The sequence below is a fragment of the Struthio camelus genome, chromosome 5 (assembly GCF_040807025.1).
Source record: "Struthio camelus isolate bStrCam1 chromosome 5, bStrCam1.hap1, whole genome shotgun sequence".
In the NCBI taxonomy this organism is placed as follows: domain Eukaryota; kingdom Metazoa; phylum Chordata; class Aves; order Struthioniformes; family Struthionidae; genus Struthio; species Struthio camelus.
Genome location: NC_090946.1, coordinates 41,102,836 through 41,122,959, shown reverse-complemented (window position 1 = coordinate 41,122,959; position 20,124 = coordinate 41,102,836). Strand labels below are relative to the sequence as shown.

General features: G+C 39.2%; 1 protein-coding gene across 4 annotated transcripts in view; it reads left to right on the top strand.

Annotated features, from left to right (window-relative positions):
* The window catches only part of INO80 (INO80 complex ATPase subunit), a 69,887-nt gene that overhangs the window by 35,109 nt on the left and 14,654 nt on the right, over window positions 1-20,124 (top strand). For all 4 annotated transcript variants that reach the window (XM_068945885.1, XM_068945884.1, XM_068945883.1 and 1 more), the window contains exons 25-27: window positions 4,483-4,623; window positions 10,794-11,019; window positions 16,688-16,815. In XM_068945885.1, coding sequence (XP_068801986.1) covers window positions 4,483-4,623; window positions 10,794-11,019; window positions 16,688-16,815 — 495 coding nt within the window. The remainder of the gene's footprint in view (window positions 1-4,482; window positions 4,624-10,793; window positions 11,020-16,687; window positions 16,816-20,124) is intronic.

Below are 20,124 nucleotides of genomic sequence, written 5' to 3'. Positions count from 1 at the left end.
TTTCTTAAAGAACAGAAGAAGAATTTGCATTGTAGATGCTAAATGTGAGATGTGGAATATGCGTGTCTAGCTTTCAATAGTAACTAGTAAAGTAAAGTAATAGTATTCCAATAGTGGAATGAAAAGCTTGTGGAAAGGCTACAACCCCACCTGTAACACAACCTGCAAAGACTTAAATATATAATTTGGTTTCTCCAAATTATCTCTGTTTTTCAGGAAGCCGTTAGTTGTGTCTCTGGGGTCCGCAGTGCTGTGACTGTTTTAACTTGTGTAACTAGTGGCGCTTACATAGCAAACAGCCAGCTGAGGAGCAATTGTATGCAATACAGCCTGCTTGTCATAACCCTGGTAAATCTAAAGGAAGTTTAGCTCTGGGATTATGGAGGATTCTTAAGAACTTTTTTCTAACCTTCATGATAGACAAAGTTACCACCTGAAGTCACTTTAAAATAAGTTATGTTTCCAGAATTTTGTCTATATGTAGAACATCTTAACCAAAAAAAAAAGTGCAAAATGAAAAGAGCAGTTGAAAATGAGCTGCCCTTCAAGTATCTTACTTTTAACAGCACCCATCATCCTGAGTAAAAAATAAGGTCACTTTCTTATCTTGGCCCAAATATGAGAATTTTTTCATATAACATTCCCTGAGGTTTCCTCTAGAGTTCCATAAGATAGTAACGTGTAGGGAGTGTGGGGAGGGGAAGAAACAGAGGAAAAAGGAAATGGCATAAATCTGGAAAGGCTTTTCTTAACTGTTCAGACCAGCGTTTCCGATGTAACACACAAACTATAAAAATAAGTCAATAAAGAACAAAAAAAGACTTATTTTTAATACATCTTTCTGAAATTAAGGTAACATCTGTCTGAAGATACCGTGAGTTTCTTCATGTCAACACAGAAATCCTTTGCAATGTGAATTCTCTTCATCCCCCGTATTCAGCACCTCCACAACATATGTATTAATTTGTGTGCATTCATTTAATATAAAATCTGATCTCTGTTGAGATCAGATTTCTCCTGTTCTCTCCTTCGCTTTCCTTGTTTTCTAGCTATAAAAACATTAAGTGTTAATGAACTTCAGACAGTGCTGTTAGCCGTTACCCATAGTTATTTGCAGCCCTATTTGCAACATTAGCAAAGTCTCTTTCAACGCTTGTTTTGATTGCATCTTTGCAATAGATGTGTATGTTGTTATTTTTTAACAGTCCTCCTCTTGCATTCTTGACTTTGTTGCACTCAAGTGTATGATCCATTTTAGAGCTGTGGCTGTGTTCTGTTCTGTAACCTTACCCTTCCATGTAGGTGGCTGATGGGAAGCCAGTCTCTATTGTCTGTTCCACTCATGAATATTTAATGGCTGTATATGTTGTGGATTTCAGAGAGGGATGTTTCTCATGTGACTTGCTCATGATTTGTGCACAGGAAGCATGGAACTGAGAACTGGACTAAAGTCCATGTATAAGAACTGCTTCTGATACTGTCCATATACAAAAATAATATATATATTTTTTCTTATTTTGGATACCTTCTTAAAAGTTTTCCCTATGTTTCTTCCTGTGTACTTCTAATTGGGCTGCAGCCATCTTTGATGACTCTTTTGATATTGGCTTCCAAAAGAGAATTAGATAGCGAAGTTACATTCCTTTGATAGATTTGGAACTACAGCTTGTTAGCTAATTGTTTATGAATAATAGCCTATGAGAAACTGGAATTCCTCTCTTATCTGCCTCCTGTGGCCTCACTTTCCGGGAAGTAAAGTTAACAAACCCCTCCAACAACTAGGGCCACAATCAGTATGCCAGCACGTACTGTCATAAAATTTACTGGAAGCCTCATGTCACTGCACACAACACTGACTGCTCACCATAAAATCAGCTCTCTCCCCGGGTTATGGGCCTGGGCAGGGGTGGTCCTTTAAGCTAAAGCAGTTGTTCTGAGTCAGTCTAACAGCTTGCTGTTGCTGAGAGAAGTCACAATTCCTCTCTGGCCCTCACTTTCCCTTTTTACCTCCCAGCCACTGAATCCTGCCCCCTCTGATGGGAGTTTTTACGTTCTCAGATCCCTCCATGAGAAGCTGCAGAATATCTTCTATTCTTGTGTCTATTGAATGTGTTTTCTGTTTTTTTGTGTAGCTAAATATGCTTGTGGAGGGGTGTGAGGGTGATAAAGCTAGCACAAGAAATGACACAAATATGTGGTGGGAAGGGACTACTCATCCTTTTTGGCAGCAGTGAGCTATTAATTCAGCTCAATAGTGTCTTGTGGAACCATACTCTATGGGTGAGACTTCAGAATACCTTAGCCGATTTAAGAATGTCCTGCTGGTGCTGGAAGAGTTGGTCAGCCTTTCAGTTGCATGTTCCTCGTGCTTCGTTGCCACCACCGTTTCTGGTACTTGGGTGAGTAAGCCAGTGTTAGCATCCCAGCCATGTATTCCTAGCCCTGTGTTGCCCATTGTGCTGTTTCTGCACAGCTAGTCTGTTTTGCCAAGTAGTGAAAATGCCGGAACTAACCTGGGGTGGAGAGGCAAGGGTTTGTTTTCATCTCAGTCAGCTTCTTAATATGTGCAGATAGCTATGGCAACAATAAAAAGGGGCTCTGCGGGGACAGGAACGAACAAGTGGAAGCAGTTATTGTTGCTTAAGCCAGCATTACTGATGAAGAAGTGCTGGCCAAGTAAGAGTCAATGTTTGGAATCACTTCACGTTGCCCAGTTAAGCCCAAGCTTTCACTTGTGCTTTAACTCTGCTGAGGAAGGGTCAGAGAAAGTCTTTTGTCAGCTCTTTCTGCCCACTGAAGAGCAGATGTTCAGTCAGAGGGCATTAACTTTTTTGCCAGCTCCAGACCACGAGTCCTGCTGGTAGTGGCTGGAGGACCCACTTACATACGAGGGTTGACTGAATGTATTTCATAGGTGGTGCTAGCACTTGTGTACAGTAAGACTATTTATCTCTTGTTGTCTGCGGGCTCAAGGACCATGAGTACTTGTCTCTCTCGTATAGTGTAATTCTCATTATATTGTTTTCCTTTTGTAATTAGGGGCGGGGGCAGACAGGACAACTAAACTATTGTATCAATTGAAATGTCTGTTGATGGCATGTGAATTTTTAGCTGGTGGCCTCCTCTGTGTGTTAGCTGTCCGCATCTTGCCCAGTGCATCTACACCTGAAGTAGAAGTGACCAAGGATGTATGATCCATCTTAGCAGCCTACTGCTGTGGATGTTTTCTAGCATTTTCTTATTATGCATGCATGAATATGCATATCCAGCGTGTGACACATACAATGCATCTGCTTCTTTCATGTGGCCTGATGTTTAGAACCTCAAAACACTGGGCTTTTAAAAAATTGGGAGGCTCTGTCAATTAAAAATAGCATGCAATTAGTTTGGATGCATTAGGAACTGGGGCAACACTAAGCTGAAGTTTTAGATTCTGTTTACATTGTACTTAGCTTAAACAAACTGCTAGAAGTGCCAGTAGGGCGCATCCTGTGACCCTATGGCAGCAAGAGGTATATACCTCTTAGTGTTTCTTTCCGTGTTGCTCGTTTCCTACACTGTTCAGAATAATGGTCTCGTGTTCCTCTTATCATAGTTATGTTCACAGCAGCCGATTGCTATGTTCTGTGTAGAAGAGGCAGTCAGAATAAAAGTAGCAAGAATGACTTAATATGTAAGCAATTTACTTCATTGTTTGCAGATATTTACAATGAAAGAGGAAATATAGTAACTGATATAATTGAAGAAAACAATTTTCTGTTATTTCTCTGCATGGAGCTGAGCACCTTCAACTAAAGTGTCATCTTAATACCCTTAGTTTTGAGTCAGTTATATTTTGTTAATGTCAGAAGGACATTGACGTATATGTGGCAAATTCCAGATTTTGTACATGTGTGTGTTCGTGAATGTCAGGCAGCATGCCAGCACCTTGAGAGGCTTTAGGATAAAAGTCAGAGCCGTTTTACATGGGAAAGGAAGAAAAGGTTGGAAAAGATGAAAATGCAAAGATACCAGTCCAGTTTCCTTCAGTGTCTTATTCTTTTCCCCTTCCAAATTTCTTTTACCCATGCAGAATAGATACAGGAGTATCTTGAAAACAGTGTGAGAGTAGACCTACTATCCACACTGCAGCGTGAGCAGACCTACTGGAATATTCCTGTCCTTCCTTCCTCACAAAAGCTAAGGTCAAAAGGTTCAAAGAAGGAAAAACCTGTTTCCATTTCCGACTGAGCATAAAGGCTAAAGATGACGGTTGGTTGTTCTGTCTTCAACCATTTCAAGATTTGAATGTTCTGATAATCAGACAAGATGATGTAAAGATGATGGTGTCTGCAGACTGCAGAAGATGTATAGAGTTTCCTCCTTCCAAGGGAAATATTTGATGAATGTTCATTGTCATTCTTTCTCATGGATGGCTGTATGATTTCAGAGAGTTTCCTCTTTATAGGCATAGTAACTTCTTAATTTTAATTTTCTTTTTAGAACCTTGTGTTCAGTAGCCACTGCAAAGCAGTTACTGGCTATTCAGATCATGTCATACATCGAAGAAGATCAGCTACCTCATGTATACGGTGCTGCCAGGTGACTGAGCTGCCATCCTTCCTGTGCATAGCCAGTCCACGGGTAAGTGCAAGTTAAGTTGTAAATGATATATTTTCTATTGTGTTTTCAATCTTTTGTTAGAATTGTGTCTTGGGAACAGAATGATCTATTTCTTTCTTTTGGTTGGGTAAAACTGTTGTAAGGATATCCTTTTGCTACTGTATTCTATAGAGCTTTTTTCATAGGGGAAATGACTGTGATGTGTACTGATGGGAAAAGGGAAGTTGTAGTAAGATGCTCCCAACCGGAGTAATTCTGAGATATCTAGATTTCACTTTCTCTCCTAATACCAAAAGAAGTAAAATTATAGAACAGATTGTCAAACAGGTTATTCCCATGTAATCTGAAGAGGATGTAGGTATGGTATATACATAGGAGAGGATGTTTTTTGGCAGCTCTGTTGACAAAAATGGGCGGAGGAGGTATGCTTTTTTGAAGAGTGTACAGTCTCGTTCATTGTGTCAGCTTATGCTCCAAAAAGGAAACATCAGATTCCAGTATGTGAGGATTACTTGAGCTGACATTTTCTGAATCTTCTAGGTATTAAGTAGCACTGCTTTGGGTTGTCCGTTCCTTAGTAACTGAATTTTGAAATTGCTTCAGCTGAAGTTTGCTGGACTGACGCAAGACACCTTCCTAAGTCTATGGCTGTTGTTTTCGTTCTGTTTTACTGCATCTTGGTGGCGTTGGGCAAAACGTACTCATGATTCGAGTCTGGGCTCGGGTCTGCCATTTGTGACCTAGTAGCAGACAACTGTATCTATAGAGAGTTTCCATCTTTAGAATAACCTTTTTTAAAGAGGAGGTTCTGACCCAGGCTTTTCGCAAAAGGTGAACTGTTGAATATTGTTCCTCCTCGTTGCCTGGATGAACTTCAGTTTTGAGGAAACAGCTAAAAGTAAGATAAACATGCAGTTTCTATAGGATGCTGGGTGAGATACAGAGGTAATGTTCTGCAAAAATATCTCTGACGGCTGGGCCCATCCTTGTTCCTATTAAGTATGAGAAAGCTGAAGCTGTGTATCACCAAGTAGGCAGTGCATAGTTAATTTGGGAGACAGTCACCTTAGATTATTTTCTGTTTTATCTTTTTTTCTTTACTGTGTAGTTCTTTGTTATTCTCAGCTTAGTAAATTGGAGATGAAGGAATCTAAATGAGAAACTGCAAATCTACAAACAATAACTAATACAATAGACTTGTCCTGCGTTGCTTTATAGTCCAATAAAATATGAAAAGCTTTCACTGTCTTGCAAGGAATAATTAATTTCATAGTTATGAAAATGTCCACATATTATTACGTACCCTGGAGCCCCGGTCAATCACCTGCTGCAGGGGAAAGATCCTACCTGAAATACAGTGAAAACTTGGCATCAGTAGGGCCAAGAATGAGGACATCTGCTTCCCATTACTTTGAAGCAATAGCAGGCCAATAAAATCCCCACTATTTAAAAGAGGACTCTTAATAGAAATAATGATACAAAATTAGACTAGTAGTAGACTTTTATTATCAGGCCACCCAGATGTTCTGTTCTGTAACCAGCGTTGATGTCGCTTCTGTAGGCGTGATCAGATGCGGCTGTGTAGGTAACGCTGCATTGGCCTCTGGAGGAAGGCAAATAGCACTTACCACTTGCCTGCTGCTCCTTGAGCAGAATTGGTCTGTGCCTTCGGTTCTAGGGGCAGGAATCCAACTAAACTCAGAATAGCATGTCACCTCCCAGTCTCAACATATTACCTCTTCAAGAACAAGCAGTAATTCTGAAAGTAAATGTGAACCCCTTGCTCCTTCAGACTCCTTTAATCTGTGGCTCTCTGTACCTAGAGTTGCATAATTTACGAAGACACGTCGAATACTTCCTGTATGTTAGAAAGACAGGAGGGAGGCTGAGTTAAAAGGCTAGGGTGGTGTTAAGGGGAAGGGAAAGGAGAAGAGACATCTTTTCTGACTTTTATTCTAGTAAATAAAAAGTTATTTAAATGTTTTGGCTTGGCCAGTGTATGCAAGTGATTAAGTGGAGGCATGACTTTTTGTTTCTAGGAATACAAATAGTTAATTTTATGCTCGTTAGAAACTTTTGGCAGGAAGGTACGAGACCTGAAGCAGCAGAAAGAACACCTATGTTTCCGGACAGTATAGCCTTCTGTTGTTGTTTGATCTGTGATGAATGTTGGGAAGTTAATGGAGCGAATGATGGGAATAGGAGTGTGTGTGGCAGCTCTGGGAGAATTGTGGGGCAGGGGGGATTGGTGGGTTTTCAGTGCTGTGGTTTTCTTGGTATCCACTTGCAGGCAATTTTTCTGAATAGAGATAGGCCTCAATCACAGAAAAGTAACTTGGAATATGCATCTTGTATTTTCATTAGAAAGCTGGTTGATTCAGTCCAATGCGTTATTGTTCGTTTTAGTTTAGCAGTGTAATAGATTCCCCGTGTCACAGGTGCTGCAGTGAAAAGTGCCTCTGGACGTCTTACAGTGTCTAGAGGGTTAACTTTGCATGGGCCTAAATGCAGGAAACATTTTTAAATTACCCTAAACTAAGTCATTGAATTTAGGGAGAGAGAGATATGTGAATGTATTACCACCTCAATTTTTTTTAATGTATTTCTGAACTGTGAGTCTTATATTCAGTCTGTTTGAAAATCATGCATTGATATACATGAGGGTCTAGCACTCAGGACTCTCCTACCTTTTGTTATAAGCAAAACCACAAAAATAAGCCTGACAGAAACAACTACTCCATGAAAAAAAGCAGAGAGTAGAAGCATGAACAAGTTTGAATGGAAATTTTTTTTTCTGTTACAGTTAAGTCCGTTTTTCCCATAAGGTGGTATAAAAGATGTGGAGCTCTACCTTAGAAGTGTGTGTGCGTGTGTGTATGTGTGTGTGGGCACACATTTTAAAAAAAAAAAAAAGAGAGAGGAGAAGAAGAAGAAAAAAGAATAAGTCCTCTGACAATAAAGATAGTCTTATGTTCTCAGATGTTAGTCACTGTTGCCCAGGCATACTTCCTATATGGGAAGATTTGTTCCTGCTAGTACAGAGGTTACTCTGAAGCACACACACAGTTCATCTCAAGATCGTCTCCTAATAGCTCTTCTTTTAGATAAGGCTTTACTGAAACATAGCTTGTAGAATTTTGCAACGTGATTTTATTTTTCTTATACAAATCCTGGTATACAAATCTCTGTGTTGATTTCAGCAGATGGGCCACGTTTCTGTGTTAGGTATTAGTTTGCTCTGTTTTGTGTGTAGTGGCTATTGCTCCTAGGTGTCCTGGAAATAAAGATGGCAGATTGCCCGTGACTGAAAATGTATTTGTTCCAGTGTCCAGTATAGAGATGCGAATGGAAATCTGAGGGTTAGTAGTGTCCCTTAAAAGAAACAACGCAAGTCTCTACCGTAGTTTGCATTGGACATTCAGTCCTTCAGGCAACAAGACTTGAATTTTGAATTGTGAGAAGCTTTGCCCACCTGCACAAAAGACAGTCCTGTGCTTTGACTGCAGATGGCAGTACAAGATAGCATTAACTCTAACATCTAGTAATGTTAGAGTAAGTAGTGGAAATGTATACACAAATGTTGTTTAACCCAGTCCCTTTCACTTTGCAGTATTCCAGGTGACTGTTTGTGTAGACCTATAAGCCAGTCTGACTTAAAAATAACTCTTTACGTCTTGCAAAACAATGAATTTCTCATAAGTGCTTTTTTGTTTTTGCTTCAAAATGTACTCTAGTTGTGCTCAAGAATCAGTTTAAACAAGCGATTGGACCTTGCAAAGATAACTGCCTGTGAGATTAATCATTCCTATAAGAAGCATGCCTTTAGAAAAGGGGTGGACCACAGTCTTTTCCGTTAAGATGATCTTGGTTAATACCTTTTACTTTGAATTAACTGGTAAAAGCTGGGGAGAGTAACCAGCATCTAAGATGTCAGGCAGTCTGTCCTGAGGTGTCGGTTGTTCCCTTCATCTTACAATTCTAAAGTACAATAAGAATCTTTAAAATTGTTGACATTTAAATTATGTTGCTGCTTATCATTTAGCTAAGCTATTAAAATCTTGTCTTTTCATTTACATGTACAGTATTACACACACACACACACACACAAAATTCTCAGTATGTAGGAGTCAAGTATGTCATACCAGAGTAAGCTAGAACAAGAAATTTGTCCCCCTTCAAAAACATAAGAACTTTTCAGCTGCAATACAAAGATAATGTTTGCACTATCTTTAATGTTTCAACTGTCCCACTGTGCAACAAATTCCCAGGCCTTCCTAGTTCTCCAGAAACTCATCTGTTTACCATTCACCATCAAAGCTTACAGACTTCCCTAGTATTTCTTAGTGTGCAGCTCTGCATCGTTTTTTCGAATGTGAAAACTTTAACAAGTTGTTTTCGTCTGTGTCCCTATTTTATTTGTTGCGTTATTTCTCATAGTCCTTTCGTTAATGTGTTCATTCTCCAGAGTGTTAGGATGCATAATAATGCTTCTAACATACATGAATCTACGTGGATAACAATCTTTTTAATTCTACTTCCGAAATATAGAAAGTGTGGCTTCTAAAGTAGTGATCTATTTGCTTCCTATATTAGTGAAGAAACCTACAAAGCATTGCAAATGCCTAACCTTTCCCTGTTTTAAGTACATACTGTAAAGTTAATTATCTAATGCTAAATTTTAGTTTTGATTTTTAATTTAAGGGCTTTTGCAACACATTTCTAGGTCTCTTGATAGTATGTGAAAGTTTTTGCTATCTTTCTTTTGCAAACTGGGTTATAAATAGCTTATGTAAACGCCTACCCCAGAACATTGTCCCAAAGTAGACATATATTCAGAAAAGATAGGAAGAAGTTGGCAGTCTGCCTTTTATTGTAAAGAATTTTGTGTTAGATGGCGAGTTGTATATTTGTGCGTGAGTGAAAGTGTTGTAATTGTTCCATTTGCTTTGGGTTGCCTGGTTTAACTCTCGGTGAAGGTGCTTAAGAAGAACCCGGCAGAATAGACTGTCCTGATATATGTCAGAGCTTTTGTCTCTTACTCTTTTTAGTTTTCATTACTCCAGCGAGTTGGAGAGATGGAAGAAATTCACATATCACTATGTCTACAGATCTGTTTTTAAAGCTCCAAGCCTCACCTCCATCTAAGAAAAGAGCAGCACACATCAGATTATGGAGTGCAGCATTCCTTGTTTCTCTCAATGAGATGCATCCTTGATGAGAAACTTCCTACATCCATCTTGATTCTTTGCTCTTCATTGGCCAGTAGTCAAAATCTGTGTGCTCGTTGCAGTTATCTGTAGCACAGGATGGCATCTTGAAGTTGTCTGCTACCCTGGTAAGGGAGAGATAAGAGAAAACTATATAGTACACAAAGGGCAACCTTGTCAGCTGGAACAGACTCTTTACTCAGGAACTTTACAGCCGTCGGGGCGTACAGCTGTTTGGCTAACGTATACCTTCTGCTCTCTGTCCGGGTTTGGGAAAAAAAAAAAGTGATGGAAATGTTCCAAGGTAACTCATACGGCATAAAATCAGAGTTCTGTGTTTGCTACGCTAGCCTGCGTAGTTGGGTTGTACATAATGAGGCAGGTAATGGGGCAAGGAATTCATAGAGTGGTTGGTTGTAAGAGACCGGAGATCATCCTACGCTCACTGGCTCTGTTTTTGTGGTTTCTGTGTTCTGATCATGTCAGCTGTCAGTCCTGAGAAATGTGCTCCTCCAGAATGTGGCTGTTTGCCCGTTGTTTTTTTTTTCCTTCCTAACTTGTACATCTTCCTGATTTTAAATCATACCGTGAGTTTCTACTGAAGACAAATTGTAAATCTCATTTCTGCTAGGTAAAGACTTGATTGTGAAGGGCAAAAATTAAAAAACAAGTGTAGGCAAAATGGCATGCGCAGCAAAGATAACGTTCTTTACTCTCAGCTTTGCCGTCAGTTGCATATAGGTTGGCACGAGGCAGTTTATCAAAAGGAAAGTAGTCCACGACTGATCATTCATAGGGCTTTTTTGTGGGGTGGTGAGCTGTCACAGCTTTTCTTATTTAAAGCCGGCCTATGATTGTTTTCCATTTGTACATGTCAGTAATGATTTAGCCTTTAAAATGTGAAGGTAACTGAACTGGGGATTTGGGGAATGAGGATGAGGGAGAATTTGTGAGCAAGAGTGTTGGTTGTTTGTTTACTTACAGGTAACTGCTGTGCCGCTGGAATTCTATTGCAATGATCGAAGTGCAGAATATGAGCGCAGGGCACTAAAGGAAGGAGGAAGTCTTGAAGCAAAGCAGTGTATACTCAATGGAGCCCCCGAACTAGCAGCTGACTGGCTGAAGCAGTGCTCCCAGTTCTTCCCAGAATATCCAGGAGGGCTGTTGGGAATTAGACCTCAGAATGGCTGGTCTTTTATCAGGATACCAGGTAAGCTTACAGTTTGTCATGGAAATAGCTTAGAGATGAGATAAATTAGAATGATCTGTTCTTTGATGGTCACAGCGTTTGAGATCTTTTTTTAAATTTTTTTTTCTTCATGAGTGAAAATTAACCTTGTCATGTTAAAATATGCTGTGACATCATATCCTTTGTTGTCTGGGGTAAAGCCGTCAGTGAAGACTGAGCAAGTCTAATATAAACTCTTCTAATGCTTACCGCCCTCTCTTTGTAGCTGTCAGCCCTCGAAAAGACTGTAAAGAGATGGTCTTGCTTACTTAAGCACAGACTAATCTCACAACTGAATACTACTTTGAGGTTGGAGGTGGGTGGATTGCAAGAAAAATAGCAATCCTCTCTTTCCTCCTGGTGTGCCAAAAGACCTTGGTAGTGACCTAAGACATCTTTTGTTGGCTTTCCTCATGGAAGGGTAAACATAACTTGTGGCACTCTGTCCTGAGAAAGAAGGGTTTGGGGACCAAGATCAGAGGAAATTGGCTGGAAAACAAGGCATAAGGGATTTATTGAATTTCAGCTGGAATAAAGAAGACTTGTTCATGTTTCTTGGTAAAGCAGTAGAAAGATACCAGGGTAATAATAAAGAAAACGCACTTCATTTTTTTTTTTTCTTTGGAATTAGACTAAAGTAATCCAAGATCAGCTAGAGTTTGGTTACCAGTACTGCAGTGACTTTTGTGGGCCGGACACACTCCAGCTTTGTCGGAAGATGGTCCTGAACAGTGAACAGAGTTCTGCATAAAGCACTAGAGATCTGAGAGATAGCCAAGAGGAAAAACAGCTTACACTGCCAGATCCTAAGTTATTCCCAGACCCTTTTGGGTCAAGGATGTTTGGCAGGGGAAGTGAACACAGTAAAAGGAAAATGGCCTTTGCTTGCTACAGTCCGGTTTAAGAAGATGCCTCATAAGTATTTGGAGTCATTTGAAGAGCATGCATATTTGTACCTGTGTAATGGAGGAACTGTTTTTGCTGAGTTTTTGCTAGGTTAATGCTTAATGGTATTTGATGATTTTATATAGCTTCCTTTCTTCAGGAGTGCATTGGATCATTTTTCAGTTATTTGGAAATGGAAGATGAATCACTACAGGGAAAAAGCGAAGGGATAAAATAAGATAGAAGGCATGAATGGAGAAATGAGGAAAAGTGGAAATATTTATGGCTGACGTAGCATAGAGAGGGCTGAATTCTCATCAAAACGCTTCAGCTTTAAGGCATTTAAGCATTTATACAAAAATGTATAAAGGAGTAAAAATGGGTTACAAGAAACTTACAGGAATGAGTGAATAGGTGCAAGGTAAGACAAATTGTCAGAGCCTAATACAGAAGTTGGTTGAAAATATGGCTGGGATGGGTGCTATATGTAAAGCTGGTGGATTTGGGGGTGTGTTGGAATTAAAAGCAGATACAAAAGTAGACTGATGCAGCTGTGTTTTAATTAGGTGGGAAATAGCATTCAAACCTAAACTTATTCTAAGGGGAGAGGACACATACCACAACAGAACAGCTGTGTTTATACACGTAGAAGCAGGCACAGGGCATTACAGAAAGTGACTGATACGCTGAAGAAGCCATTTACAAGGCTGAAGTCTAGCAAGTGTAAAATGAAGCGGTAGGTGTGAAGGTCTGTGGTGAATAGGTGACAAGAACAAAGGGGAAACCTCTCTCTCCCAACCCTGATCTATCCTTTCTCAGACTCGGCGTTCCCAGTACCCTGGCAGCAGGCTCGGTTGCGATCACTGTGGGAATCTCTTGAGGCTTTTCCTGTTCTTTGAAAGAAAAATGGTCCTGGATTAAATGGCAGGAAGTGTCTGAGTCCTTTTAGCATCGATAAAAAGCACCGGCCTCACTGGCTGTTTACTGTGAGAGCCAGTTAGCTCCTCACTGACCCCATTGTGCTGGGCAGACTGTCGGGAGGGGAACCAGGGGTGTCAGCTGGAACCCAGACTTTATCTCTCTTCCCTCTGCATTTTACATGTCCAGAGGCACTTTTTGCATTCTCCAGAGAACTGTGAGCCCAGCTACAGTCATCAGCCGGAGCTCCTGGCTGGGGTTATTTTGAGTCATAATCATTTGTGACTGTTCTTCCCATAGTATCCCATAGTATCCCCTTGTAGGTAATTTATGTCTGCATCCCTGCATGCCTGGAAGCAGGGATTTTTTTTTTTTTTTCTCCAGACTGAAGCAATACGATATGATTTTACAGTTACTGCTCTCTGCTCGGGTTGTCTCATGTCTGTTGCATGCTGTGCTGAAGAAGAACCCCAAGATTGCATCCTAGGGAGAATTTTGTTGTTGCAGTCCAGGATCTGTATCTCATGACCGGTTGAAAATTTTTGATGTTCCTTTGATGATGCTATTAAAAATAAAATAAAAAGGCATTGTCATTGGAATTGTTCAGTGATAATTAAAACTCAAAAATGTAGAATTGCAAATTTTGGAAGTCCCATTTGAAAATAAACAAACAGCTTTTTTCTCCTAGGGTAAAAGGGGATGAGAAATAGCAGTGAGAGAAACTGGAAGATTATTTTTTTTTAAACTAATTGTGATGTTTTCTGAAGGCAGCGTGAATAAAGAGGTATATTTTCTGTGAAGGTTTTACAGAATTTGTCATTTTTAAGCACTAGGTGGCAGGCTTTAAGCATACAAAAGCTTTTGAGCTTGGAAAACACAATGGTATCAAGATAGCACACTTAAAGATGCCAGGCTGAATTCAAATGTTTTTCTCTTCCAGGAATGATAAATCTTTTTGTTAGTTCTATTTTGTTTTCCTCAAAAAATTTCTCAGCAGTGCTCTGATGCCAAGATATTGGACAAACTGAATTGTTAACAGTTTGCTAACTTTCAGGACTCTAAGACTGTCTGCAAAGTTGTCCTTTACCTGCAATTTGCATTATACTGCTATTTAAAAATAGTTACCTATACAATGGAGACCAGCAGCAAAGGACACACCTCTTTTACCACACTTTCATTTTACCTATTCATGCTTGTAACAAGAGTATGTGAGGAAAGCGGCAGGATTTTGCTTTTGGAAACTTGCTAGTATGTTTATCTGAGTCAGTCTAGATTGACTTTGAACAGACCCTGCTTGTTATCTCTGTTTCCTTCCATTCAGATGGCTCTTCGTTAATAATCCTATTAGTTTATTGTGCATATCTAGACTTTTCATGTTGCATTGCTCCTTTTATTTAATTCATTCTGAAATAGCAAGTTCACGAATTAGAATAAAAGAAAAATGTAATGGCTTTATCGTTTAAAGAAAAAAATAACGTTTAGTGAAGAGAATAAAGATTCCTGTTGTGCAGACTTTTTGATGTAGCATAAACGTATTTTAAAACCAAATAACTCTGTCATTTCCATTGTTATTTAACTGTGTAAGCTCAAAGTTCTGTTTTCCTTAGACGAATGCTTGAAATTATTAAAAATGTGTATGTAATTGAGACTATTCTGTTTCAGAGGTCAGTGTGCCGTTATACGTTAAGTTGCGTGTAAAACAAACGCCTGCCTGAACCGTGATCTTGAGCTTGCCCTACAGGATCTCCTTGGCTTGGCTCTGTAGTTGATGGATTCCCTGAGGTAGTTGCTAATGATTCAAGCAACGATGTGGTACTTACTCCTGGCAAGGCAACGAGATCTCCATCGGATGAGATCTGTGCGGAGAAGGGAGAGCAAAGCGCTCACTGAGTATTTAGATAGGCTGACCAGCAAACAAGAGGAAAGCTCTTTTGTCTGGGTTTTTTAATTAATGAATTCCAGGAACATTGCTCTAAATTTACCAAAGGAGAAAATATTCACAGCGTGAGCTTATAGCGCGGACATAATCACTAATAATTTTAAGCAGTACTGCCAGCTCATAGTTTTGAGGTTCAGAAAAGCAGTACTGTGGCTGCATCTTCCGATGTCCTAACACAGATCCCAGTAACGCCAGAACTAAGGCCATATTTCATACGTAAGCTAAAGAATATAATTTTGAGAGAGATCTTAATCAAAATGCTCAATTGATGAAGAATTCACCACATTTCTGGGTCAAAGTTTTGCAGGCTAGTTTTTCTGCACTGTGGGAAGGATAAGGGGGATGTGTACCTTGTTTTTACAGATCTAGTTTTAACATAAGTCACTGGATGCTATGCCTTTTTCCTTTAGTATAAAGACATTTTCTATTGTTAGAAACCTTTGTCCCAAAGGGGAACCTTGAGCGTTGCAAATTGCTGTTTGAAAAATGGAAATGAATTCAGTTTCTTAACTCCTTCACTGCAGGAATTTTTTTTTAAGGCACTGAGATCTTGGAACTTTTTTCCTGAACTTTTTCAATTTCTTTTTTGTTTTTTTTTTTTTTTTAAACAACCTTTCTGAAAGTGGGTACTAAATCCAGACATGTTATTTCTATACTTCTTTCAAAAGATCATTTTGAAGAAGAGTTACCGTGCTGCTTTTTCTCAGTAAACCCCTATTTGTATGTGCAAGAATTAAGCTTACCCTCTGTGCCGCATCACTGCACTTGGACACTTATGGACTTGGTTGCCTGCTCTGTTCATAAGTCCTCCTTAGAAGCACTGTTTTCCACGTGTGATCTGTAGATCTCTTTTCTACTAGTATGATCTTGGTTTTAGCTATATTAAAAATACATGCTGCTCGAATTAAGAAATTTTGGTTTATACCATTTTTTTAAATCAGAGATTTTCTTCAGCCTATCAGTTAGTTCATTCTGTGCAAGGAAACGTGTGCAGAAGTGTTACCTCCTAGACGTTAGAGAATGGTACCTGCTAGACATGGTGAAAATATTTGGATTCTGTACTAGCCTGCACCATCTGCAATCGTCAACTTTCCGTTTTGGCTGTGAACCTAAATTCAGGCATACCAAAGAATAAAGAATCATCAGTGGCCTTTCCAAGAGATAATTTTTTGGAAGAAAATTTATCTTCATCCTCTTTCAACAGTAATGTATTGTTTACTGAAGTTTGTGTACAGAATGTACAAACAGGAAGCTCTCCTTCCTGAAAAATACTTCATGAGCAGTGCTGAAATAGAGAGGACATGAAAGAAAAGATCTGAAGTGACTTTAAAAATTGCCATTGGGAAACATGTCTTAAAACAAATAGGAAACCAAAAATGGAGGATGAGGAAGAAAAGAGTTAAGGCCGCACTGTTGGGGGGCTCTTACCTTACAGTGACCTAGAAAATTGTTTTTCACTCTCTGTGATGGTGGCAGATTTGATCCTGAAACTAGACCTTGATAGGACTATAGTTGGACTAAATAGGACTAAAGCTCAGCAACAGGTAACAGGAAATGTCCAAAAGACAAAATTTAATGTTTAAAATAGAAAAAAAAAAAACCTTTAACTGCCAAATTATAACATGAAGCATGTTGTGGTTGTTGATGTGGTCAGGATGAACCTTCAGAAGGGGAAAACAGCTGAAAGATGGACTAAACTCATACTCATGACGAGATCAACCTGTGATGAGATTTTGCCAAGCAGGTATAGTCATACGTTCCCAATGGAGCTAAGAAAGGTTACTGTCAGCAGCGTGATTATACATGTCAGCAAGAAGGGATCTTGTAGTTTCTTTCATCACAGCTCATTTGTTGTATGCTGCTGTTTGGGCTATTTTAGTGACCTTCTTTTTTTCCGTTTCTTCTTAGACAAAGAGAGTCTGATCACTGACAGTGGGAAACTTCATGCTCTTGATCTTCTGTTGACACGTCTGAAATCTCAAGGACACAGAGTTCTTATCTACTCTCAGATGACGCGGATGATTGACTTACTGGAGGTAGGAGAGCTGTAGCCTATGGGAGGCAAATTCTGAAGATGCGGATTTAGCAACAATGTTTTGGAGAAAATACTGTAATTTGGATGCAGCAAACCTGATGTAAAATTATTGTAATTAGGGATACCCAGTAAATGCGTTAATATAAGAGTTGCCATACAAAGTCAGACCAAAGGTCCAGCCTAGTGTCATGCTTCCACCAGTATACAAAAGCAGATGGTTAGGGGAAGATGTATAAGAATAGCGATACTTCCTGATTATTCCCTCAGCCTCCAGCAATTTGCAACTCAAGGACTTTGTGAGCCAGCTGTGATTTCTGTATAGTCAGTAATCCTAAATGGGTTCCTCTTCCATGAAAGTTTCCGGTTGCTTCTTGAATTTTTGTAAATTTTTGTCATTTGTGCTGCCACTTTTTACTGCTTTTGAACTGCTTCCTTCTAGTTTCATTTGATACCCATGTGTCCTTATATTGGAAGGAAGATGGAGAACAGTGATTAATTTTACACTGTTCATGCTGCTTGTAATTCTACAGACTTCTGCTGTTTCCTTCTGTCATTTTATTCCCTTGCAGAAGATTGGTAGACATTAATAAAGAGGTTCTCTGGCATATTAAATAGGAGGATAATTAAGAATTAAGTTATTACTCATTTAGATATACTCAGTGTGCCTCTGAAAAAAAAATCTCTATTTGGTTAGCAACTATGCCACCAAAGAGCTAGTCTGGAAAGAAGTTAGTGGGAGGATTATTAATTTGGTTTCCTACTGGTAGTTCTTACACTGCTTTGAAAGAAATGCGTATCTATCTTTGATTTAGCTTTAGCTGAAGAACTGCCTCTTTATTAAGCCATTATAGAATGGCAAATACAAATACAAAGAGGAAAATGGTTTTGTTTCAACAAGGATAAAGTATAATTTCAGTATTATTATTTCTTGCAGCCCTCTCTATTTCATACTTTTAAGATTAATATCACATTTATTTTTCTGGATCTGACTGATTACTCCTATATGTAAGAGTAATTGTCAGTGATTTCAGCAGGGCTCACATTGCATTCATCTGATGAGGGGTCAAATTTTATTCTACGTTCAGTAAAATATCTTAGTGCTAAGTGCTGCCAAATACACAGAATTTTGTTTGAGTTAAAATACACAGAACTTGATTTGGACTATGAAATAACATGCAGGGGGAAAAAACATTTTATAATTTTTGAGAAAATATCAGTGTCTAAGCCCATTAAGAGCACTTTATTTTAATGGTACTGCCTTCTTAACCATGATGGTGTCTTTCTTCCTTATTAGTTTCCACTGTTGGTGCTCTGCAGCCAGGGTCAATTTCATTATTTTTCCAATATTAATGCTTCTGGTGTCTTATTGACTCCTCTGACTGGTTAAGATTAGCAGGTGGATTTTCAAGCAAGTCTGATGTCCTTATAAGATTAAGCACTGGCTTTTTTTTAACTGTTAAAATAATTGCAATGATTGCCTGTATTTGGCTATTGGCTAGGAGGTTTTTATCAACTTGCACCTCTTGATGTGGTTACTGTCAGTTCTTCATTTTGTCTCAACTGTGGAAAAACTGCATGATGTAGTAGTGGTGTGACCTCAATCCTTCCAGATGGTCAAGGATTAGATGTTGCTTTACATCATCTTGTTCTATGTTTTCTTGATTCTCCACAGTCTGGGGGTACTAGAAAGGTAAGCAGTCATCAAGTACCTCTCACAACTAAAGTTAGGGAGCAAATATATTAGTTTCTTTGCTCTCAGAGTGCTCTCTCTCTTTTTTTTTTTTTCTTCTTAAAGCCTGAAAGCATGTCATTTCTGGGAGTGCTCAAAACACCAATCTACTGGGAAGTGTAGCATAAGTTGTAATGTTGTTTCTTTTTCTGAACTGGAAGTGTACTGTAAACATTTGAAAAAATTACTGAATAAACGTGTTTTGCAAAAAAAGGTGATTCGTAGGAGCACTGTTAAAATACTGTGAGGCCTTCTTTTTTGGTCATGGGAAGGCAGATGGAGTCAGAGACCAGGACCTGTTAAGCGGAGAATTGAAGATGGGATTAGCTAAAGGCTAGGTTAATAAGCTAGTTTTATGGAAAAAAATATGCATTCCAGTATTGAAGGTCTAGAATGGTTTATTCTTTTGTAAATCGTGTCTTAGTGGAAATATTTAAGATCGGGGTAAGGATACACGCACCTGACAGAATGAAATAAGTTGTTTTCTATTTACACTGAAGTTTGGTTAGGAGACTTGCTGATGTAGGGAGATGAGGGAAGACTGAATCAAGATGTTAAAAGATTGAATCAAAGTAAAGGCAAGTAGAGACAATAAGAAAGAAATGGAAAAAAATGTCTTCATGATAATACAAAGAGGATCAATCAAATCTGGGGAAAAGGTCACATAGTGCCTGATTGACATCTGTATCCTCTGGTTTTAGTTGGTGGCAAAACACTTGTGTAGAAATGGAATAAATCAATAGCAAACGAGGGCCTGAGTGTCTGGTTAAGCAGCTCTTCTCTGCTTTAAAATTCTGTGGCTCTATGCTAAAGTTCTACCAGCCATGAGCTATGTTTTGTAGAGGTAGATAGACCAAGGGTGACTTTTGACCTTTTCCACATTGTTAATTTTATTTATCTATCTTTCCCTCCTCCATCTGTCTTAGGCTGAAGCTTCTTTTCAGTTAAGCAGACTTTTCCCCCAGGTTCCTTATAGTATGGCAGCACTTTTCACTTCTCCTGCGGTGGAGAAGCAAAACAGAAGAGGAACAGGAACACTGGAGGATAACTGAAAAGGATAACTGAGCATGGCATTGTCAGAAGGTTCACTAGAGTGCAGACACCGCCGTGTCTTCTCACAGCGCGTCAGTTCTTGCCCTGCTGAACGCTGAAGCTTGGAGCAAGATGAATCCAGTAGTTCTTACTGCTGAAGCACCATCTGTTCCCTTTCTGTCTTCATGTGCAGTCACAGCTTCTCAAAAAGAGACACATATACCAATAGGATTTACATCTAGCTAATGTAACCAATAGGAGTTATATCAGCAAAGGATCTCAGTGATAATACGTTAGAGGGTATCTTTCCAAAGAAACTCTAAGGATGTCTCCATAGCCTGCAGAGCTTTCTCTGTATTTCAGAATTTGTTGATTTGTTGCACGTTTACCAGAAAACGCTAGGCACTTTGGAGCATGAAAAATCTCTCTCATTGAAGAAAGCCTTTGCCTACAGCATTCCTGGTTGGTGCCATTTGATTTGTGTCCCAGGCAATGGTTTCATTTCTGTTGCTTGCCGTGAGCTATGTGTTAATACACCGACATTTCAAA